We start from the raw sequence: 8,110 nt of genomic DNA, 5'->3' as shown, positions 1-8,110 counted from the left end.
TGGCTGCACTTCTGGGCTATACCGGGTTTGGAACAACTGGAGGTTGACTATAAATGATAACAGAACTTACATTTTTGGCATAAACATTAAGTGGTTTATATTCAGTACATTATTGTAAACCCAGTAATTTTGTTTTATATTTTATTTCAAAATGCACACCAAAGTGATACAATAACATGATTTTACATTCAAAGGGCTCTTTTGGGTATAGTACAAAAAAACAAAACCCTTCAGGACAGATAAGAAACAGGAGGTAAATGTTAAAACCTAAAAGGTTTTCCTAAACATTTGTCATCTGCCTTTTCTCTATGACTTCCCTACTAAAAATGCATTTGTCAATGTACGCAATAATATATATAAAAGAAATAATATGCAGTTCTTTGTTTATTCGTCAGGCATCCATGTGTTGATTGAGGGTGGCAAGACAGAAATGTGACTGGTCACACATAGTTTAAGTGTCACACGTTAACAGTGAACATGACTGTTCTTAAAAGGGCCGTAGGGGATTCTTAGAAAAAAGGAAAAACAGAACACAGAGAATTTCACACTGGATATCTTTGTGAATTCATGTAATAAAATGCTCATAAACATATACAGTCAGGGTTATTTTATCTTGTACAATGTTCTAATTAAAGATTAAACAGACAGCTAAACATGCATGACAGCAAAACTTCATACGAGTTCAAAGGATGCGATCAAGCAACATCTGGAGACATTTTTAAATGTGTAATATATTTTCTAAAACTACCTCAGAGCTAATATAAAAAAGTCAAAAGATCAATTAGGCCGATACCCACAAAAACACTGATTTTATTTAATATTACAAAGACATTTTATTTGATATCTGCATAAAAGACAAGTTTGATGGTCCTCTCATTTGGCCTATCATTTCCCAAGAATGCAAACAAAAGCCAATACACGCATAACAAAACACATTTAATTGTCTTTAAAGGGATAGTCTGCCCAAACATGGAAATTTTGAGATAATTCAACATGTCTATATTCAAAATGTCTTTCTAATGTGGTGCACAAAAGGGAAAAAAAGTCTTTGCAGAGTTGTACTGAAAGCTCTAGGCCTATAATATCATGCATCTGCAATGAACATGCACTGAAGCTTTTAGAAAACTTTAAAAAGGACAAAAAAAGCACCAAAATATAAAAGTGGTCTATATGACTTGTGCATTTTATTTATAATATTAGTTGCTGATAAACTATAGAAAAACAAATTTTGTGTATATGGACCATTTTAAATATGAATGATTCATTCACAAACGGAACTCCCTGATTCAATGATCTTAATATTCACTTGAATTTCAGTTTGTTTCCCACACAAAGTATAAAAAAAAAATAGAAATACTGAATGACTTCAAGTCTTAAAATTCATCACACAACATGTAGCCTACGTTCATGAAATTATTTTCTTTTTGAAGCTTGAAAACCTCAATGAATCTCTTTTCTGTGTAACTGCTTGGAAAATATGACAATTCTTCAACCCTTTTCCTTGTTTCACAGCACAAAATGTCATACAGAACCTGCCTTTTGACGACAGAACTCGATGAAACAACAAATAATAGATAAATTAACAGTAAACGACATTAACAGTAAGACATTATAGTCACTTTTCCAGAATGTGACGAACCATGCTGATTCACTCCTTCATGCCTCCTAAAAGTTAACTGTGGCGTTTCTTTTCACAGTTTTCCCCTTTGAGAAACAGTCTACCGTGCAGCATGTGCTGCATTGCAGGCGTCCTTGCAGTTTTCCTCAGTTAGCACGTCGGGGCGAGGTTCAGCGGGCGTTAGATGACAGTGCAGCGGTGACTGGTGTCCGGGCTGACGCTAGACCCTCCGTCGGTTTTGACGGTGGTCTTGGACGAGCTGATCTGGGACCGTAGCTCTTTGCGGTGGCAGAGGCGATCGCGGTAGTTCTGGGCGAATATCAGTAGCATGAGGGGGTTGATGCAGCTGTGAGAGTAACTTAAGCAGATGCTGATGTTGTACGCGTACACAAAGGCGGTGGTGGGCTGCTGGATGCTGAGGTTGATCACCTGGATGACGTGGTAGGGAGACCAGCACACCAGAAACAAGCCGATCACCATCAGTACTGTCTTAGTGGCTCGTTTGGCCCACACCGACTGCTTGCGCTTGACCCGCCGGATGGAACGGAACACGTGGTACAACGTGAGTGTGTAAAATGTACTTATTATAATCAGGGGGACGATGAAACCCAGCATGGACTGGTAGAGTGTGTACCAGTACATATCTTGCGGCCCATCCAGGTTAATCATACACATGTCCATGTTCTTTTTGGAGATGACTTTGGCGTATATCATGACGGGGATGCTCAGAAGGAAACTGCCCACCCACACCAAAATGTTGATGATGATGGTCCACTGAATGGTTCTCTTTTCAGATGTAGGATGCACGATTGCAATGTATCTGGAAAAAAATATGATGGTCTTTTTTAGGGAAAAGCTGGAGACTTTGGCAATAGTCACTGATCTCCATTTTAGGAGAAACAATTGAGCTATTTAAGAGCTCTCTTTTTTCATGTTTGATTCTATCAGTAAATTATTTTCAGGAGTAAACTTTATCAAATGTTCAACTGCAGAGCTATTATTATATTATTATATATAACTATATCATTATAAAGAACTTCATAATCTGAAGTTTACAGTGATTCAGCAAAGAATTTGAGCTCTTATTTTGTATAAACATTAAGACATTAAAACTTATCTTTAAACACCAAAATTACATATCTAAACATTTTTCCTGTAAAACAAAAATGTATTCATGGCTTAAAATAGCTTGACCTCTACAACCTGGCTTTATTTTGTATGCGGATTCATGAATATGCAAATGAGCCCTGTCTCCACTCACTCACAAAGGCTCATCAAGCTGATGTATGCTTTTTATGTATCGCTCTCAACAATGTCGGACACATAATGCTAATCAATATGATTAGCCTTTGGCTTGACTACATTATCAAACAGCTAATAATGTGTTGCTAATGTTACAGTTGACGTTCGCCATCTCAGTCTGCTTTCTAAAAATCAGCATCCTTAGAAATGCTTTGAACAGCTTCACAAAGGCATATTGTTCATCATTGCATAATACAGCCATATATTGCTAATTGTGGCCGATTTTTCATATCAACAAAACAATATACTGGTATGGCTTCACTTGACTCCACTGCTTCAGAGTGATCATAGTAATGATATGCTAAAGCCTGCCGGCACGTTGACGTGATTGGTTACAAGGTAGATTGTGATGTAAGAAATACCAGCGATTTCAAACTGAGTCTTTTTTCACTGCAGTTTTAAGGAGAAAATACTCAACAATAATGTTGACATGAATTTGTACACTGTAAAAAATTATTTAGAAAAAAGTAACCTGGTTGCCTTAAAATTTTGAGTTCACTGAAATTAAATTTTTGAGTTAATACAATGAACATTTTTGGAGATTCGACAACCTTTATTAAAATATTATTAAAAGATTTTGTAAGCATTTTGGGTAATTGTGTGTGTTTTATTTCTGATGACACAGTGAAAACTTGCCAAATAGTGCGATTTTCATGATTTATCAAATTTTTTATGTGGTTCAGATACAATAATATTTTGAGTTTCTATTTATTAAACAAATGTCTTTCATTGTATAAACTCAAAATTTTAAGGCAACCAGGTTACTTACTTTTTTAAGTTAAACCAACAAAAACCAACAATACTTTTTTACAGTGTACATGTTTCGTCTTAAAGCATTTTAAAAACAGCACATAAACAACATTAAACACTAGATATGTACCACAGGGGTCTTTAAACCAACTACCTGCATTCATCCATTTTTCTGGTGGATTCCAGTGCATATAGCCTACATTTTAATAACACAGTATTAAAGCTGCAGTCCTTCAGTTTTACCTCTTTGTTGCCAAATGAAATTGCAGTTATCTTTACGTGGTTTGTACATCGACATGGCTCCTCAGTGCGGAAGAATCTAATGTTTTGAGGCGTATGTGTGGGTTTTCTATCAATGCACCTGTTGTCAATGATGATTGTCTTTCTGGATTAAAAGCCACCATCAAAATTACAAGTTGAATTGCATTCCAGCTGCTATAAGAGGAGGCCACCACAAATGATCCGCCACCTGCAGCATCCACACACGCCATATAGCCTATTATAACCCAGACTCCTTTATGTATACAGATGTGATGTAATGACACAAAGACGAATGGCGGAAGCTCTAAATTTTACACGTAACCCCACCAGTACCACTCAAATTATAACACATAATTACAAACTTACTGTTGTGAATTGGCTATGGTAAGGAGTTCGTTTTTAACACTCGTTTTGAACACAGACTGCAACTTTAAATAATATTTTAAATATGTGAATTATATTGTACATAATGTAACTTAATATTTGGTATATGTACACTACCATTCAAAACTTTGTGGTTGGTAAGATTTTTTTGAGTGTGGTAACGCCTATTACTAACCTGCAGAGACATATACTTGGGGAAAGACCTCAATTGGATAGACCTACAACCAATCAGAGCAACGGAGTGACGAAAAATAATCAAAATAACCACTTTATTCGACAAGTTCTTCTCACCCATTTGGGCATCTGACATGAACTCACGAAGCACCATGATGTATGTACAAGAGTATTACGCAGAGCCCTTCATTTCACGGCTGTGATGAGGCACTTTTACGTGCATTCGTTTCTCACAGTTCGGGCATCCAGGAAATGCCCACTTTAGCATCATTTTGAGAATATACGTATCATAGATTTTTTTGTGCACAAAAAAAAATGTTTACGCTTCAGAAAATTATTGTAGTGAGATGGGCTTTTTAACGATGTCCTAGTACCTTTTGTCTTGAGAGAGGAAATCTCATGGCTGCCAATGAAGGCCTTTCTGAGCCATCGGCTTTCAACAAAAATATCTTCATTTGTGTTCCGAAGATGCACGAAGGTCTCACGGGTGTCGAACGACATGAGGGTAAGTTATTAATGACAGGATTTTCATTTCTGGGTGAACTAACCCTTTAATATACTTCTTTAGGGTGAATATTTTTTTGATGAATAGAAAGTTCAAAAGCATTTATTGCTTTTGAAACAGACAATTTTGTAGCATTTTAAATGTCTTTACTGCCACTTTCTGACAATTTAATATATTCTTGCCTGAATAAAAGGTTGTTGTTTTTTTTTAGCTTAGTGACCCCAACATTTTAAATGGTAGTGTACATTTATGTAAATATGCAGTACATTGCTTTCACAAAGTCGGATTTCTTCCTCATAGCTTTCTTCCTCAGTTTTCTTCCTTGCCACATCTGTCTTTGTCTAAAAGCATTTTTTAAAATTTAAAATGGCTTTCTAGCAATATGTATGACTTGTCTTGACTCTTGAAAAGCAAACAGGTCACATGCTACTAAAGTAGCAAAACAACACAGCAAGGGACAGATTTCTAAGAAATGCATCTGCTCTGTTTGTAGTCTTCTAGACTAAAAGCAGATACAAATTTGAGAATAAAATCAAGAGATGCGTACTTTACTCCTGTACAGTCCAAACACATCAGCTTTTTTTATCAAATATAACAGGTTTCTTACTCTAGTCATACAACAATATTTGTTGTCCCCCCCCTCCCCCCTCCAATTCCTTATAAAAGAAAGGGAATGTGTCTAGCATCGTCTATAATGTATTGCTCACAGTAGTGTCGGTGACTTTAAGGTTGCTCTTTAAACTGAAGGATTATATTGCTTTGCAAAACATGATGAAAATGTGCAGCTAGATACTTTATCTAAGTAACTCTAAGCATGTGACCCAGTAAAAACCCTTTGGGAATACAGCAACGACACTATATGAAAAAGTGTTATAGTGGAGCTTTATCACCTAATCACGCAGAGGCTTTCTGGGGGCTCATAAGTCTTTGACACTCACAACTAAGCAAAAACTCTCATCTGCACTCTATTTTATGAGGACTTTTTGTATGTAGTGTGTGCTAAAGTGCTTTTGTGTGCCATAAATATAGGCAAAGTAAGAGGGTTTTTCAAAGTCAAACACTGTTTGTTCCTTATACAAAAATTATGGACACAGTGTGATTCAGTATTCAAGGTCATGTGGCGTGGATCACTCCCTTGAGAGCTGCAATGATTTCTTTTTTCTTTTGCATACATTCAGTTGATTAACAGTGATGAACAGTCAGGCTGTAATTTCATATAATTTGGTGAAAATGTTATGTGCTAGTTGTAATAAAGAATTTTATCCCTTTGACCCCTAAACTGATGTAGCCTACTTCATATTATAAGCACATTTAATATTATCCTCACTAAAAGAAACATTTCAAGAACATGATGTCAGAGGTCACAGAAATAAATTATTACATTATATCTTACTTAATAAGCTTATTATTCGCAAAACATTCGATTTTTAGTATTTTTAAATTGTAAATATTAACACTAGTACCCAGAAATCGATTAATCGCGATTAATCACATCCAAAATAAAGGTTTCTGCTTACAAAATATATGTGTGTGTACTGTGTAGGCCTATAATTAGTTTGTATATAAATACACACACACATGCATGTATATATTTAAGAAAAAAAATGTTATATTTATATATTTATAATATTATAAATGCAAAAAATAATATATTAAACATTTAAATGATAAACTATTGTATTACAATATTGAGCATCTAATGAGAGTTAGTGGCGCAAGTCAAAATCCGAAAGATTTATCGCAAGTGGTTCCCTTTAGATTTTACTATAGGGTTTTATCATTTATGAGTAAAATATAGGTCTGTGGTAAACATACGTCGATGATACTTGGATGTTTTCAACAACATTAATTACACACACACCACAAACGTTCATCTAGACACAGACTACGTGTTTTTGTTTTGTTTTTGTTTTTACGAGTATTCGACTTGGATGTGTGAAATCTATGTTGCAGAACAACATCTTCAAGTATCGCCATCAGCCAACTTATGTTTACCACAGACCTTTTTCAAAAACGTCATAATAAAAACCCATAGGAAAATCTCGAGGGAGCCACTGCCGCCCAACAGGCAAATCTTACATAATTGTTATCTCTTGTGAAACTCTAGATAAGAAACATGTGACATGGCCATTTTTTTTCAGAGAAGAAACTTGAGAAGTGATGCTGTTTAGGATAAACTGATGAGATAGTATAGTGATATCTCATTTCTGACTTTCCTTTTGTAGTTCAAGGCCTACTTTGCAACAGAGGTAAATAAACTGTGACCACAGCAGCATTATCATATCATTTCGGCATTCTCCCAAAATCATGCAACGCTCACCTGTCAATGCAGAGCACAGTCACTATCCCCACTGTGGTAAACTGGTTACTGACGTCCACCACCACCACAGCTTTGCACATGAAGTGCCCAAAGACCCACTGTCTGTCCCTGACCAGCTGATGGATGTTGAAGGGCATCACCAACAAGAACAGCAGGTCTGCGATGGCCAGATTCAGTACGTAAATATCAGAGACCATCTTCTTCTTGCATGATGCTACAGCATAGATGACCAAACTGTTGGCCAGAACTCCAACTGAACACAGGATGCCGTAGATGGTGGGGAATATGTGCATGAAAGACGCGATGTCAATGATGCTGTATGGCTGAGCGGTTCGGTTAACACACGAAAAGTTGGACGAATTTGCAAACGCGGAATCGCATAAAATATCCGAGGTGTTCATCTTAACTTTTTGGGTTAAAAAGGAATTAAATAAATGAGAAAAGTTGTCGAGTACGCAAGCTTTACGCGGCGCTCTACTTCATATTCAAAACGTTTAAAGTTGTAAAAGTTCTCCCTCGGGTGTCTGTTATCGTGCCGTTTTCATCTGCTTTGTTTTCAGTCAGTTTGCCGATGCCTCAGTCTCTTGAGATAGTGTTTTAATACATATAAGTGCCCAAAAGCAGGAGCCTCTGTGCGTATTCTGCGCGCCTGTCTCCTCCAGTAGCTTTTTGAAGAGATGCGTGTGTCTCCACCCTTTCTGAGCCCTCTCTCCAAGCTCACCGATCACACTCAATATCTAAGAGGAAAATTATTTGATGATTCATTTATGCAGTCCTTCACAGCAAGATGCTCCAA

The 8,110-nt window shown here is 36.5% G+C and overlaps 1 protein-coding gene across 1 annotated transcript; it reads right to left on the bottom strand.

Moving 5' to 3' along the window:
* Positions 1–394: 394 nt before the first annotated feature.
* Positions 395–7,836, bottom strand: mchr2b (melanin concentrating hormone receptor 2b). Its single transcript, XM_067456486.1, has 2 exons — positions 7,315–7,836; positions 395–2,438 (listed from the first exon to the last, which is right to left on the bottom strand). Exons 1-2 carry the CDS (start codon positions 7,713–7,715, stop codon positions 1,799–1,801), a joined length of 1,041 nt encoding a protein of 346 aa, XP_067312587.1. The 5' UTR covers positions 7,716–7,836; the 3' UTR covers positions 395–1,798.
* Positions 7,837–8,110: the final 274 nt, after the last annotated feature.

The sequence above is a fragment of the Pseudorasbora parva genome, chromosome 11 (assembly GCF_024679245.1).
Source record: "Pseudorasbora parva isolate DD20220531a chromosome 11, ASM2467924v1, whole genome shotgun sequence".
NCBI lineage: Eukaryota > Metazoa > Chordata > Actinopteri > Cypriniformes > Gobionidae > Pseudorasbora > Pseudorasbora parva.
This window is presented reverse-complemented; position numbering and strand designations above follow the sequence as displayed.

Coding starts and splice junctions, on each gene's coding strand:
- mchr2b (XM_067456486.1), bottom strand. CDS start 7,715: ATGAACACCTCGGATATTTTATGCGATTCCGCGTTTGCAAATTCGTCC. Junction 2,439..7,314: donor ACTGTGCTCTGCATTGACAG/GTGAGCGTTGCA, acceptor ATTTTTTTCCAG/ATACATTGCAATCGTGCATC.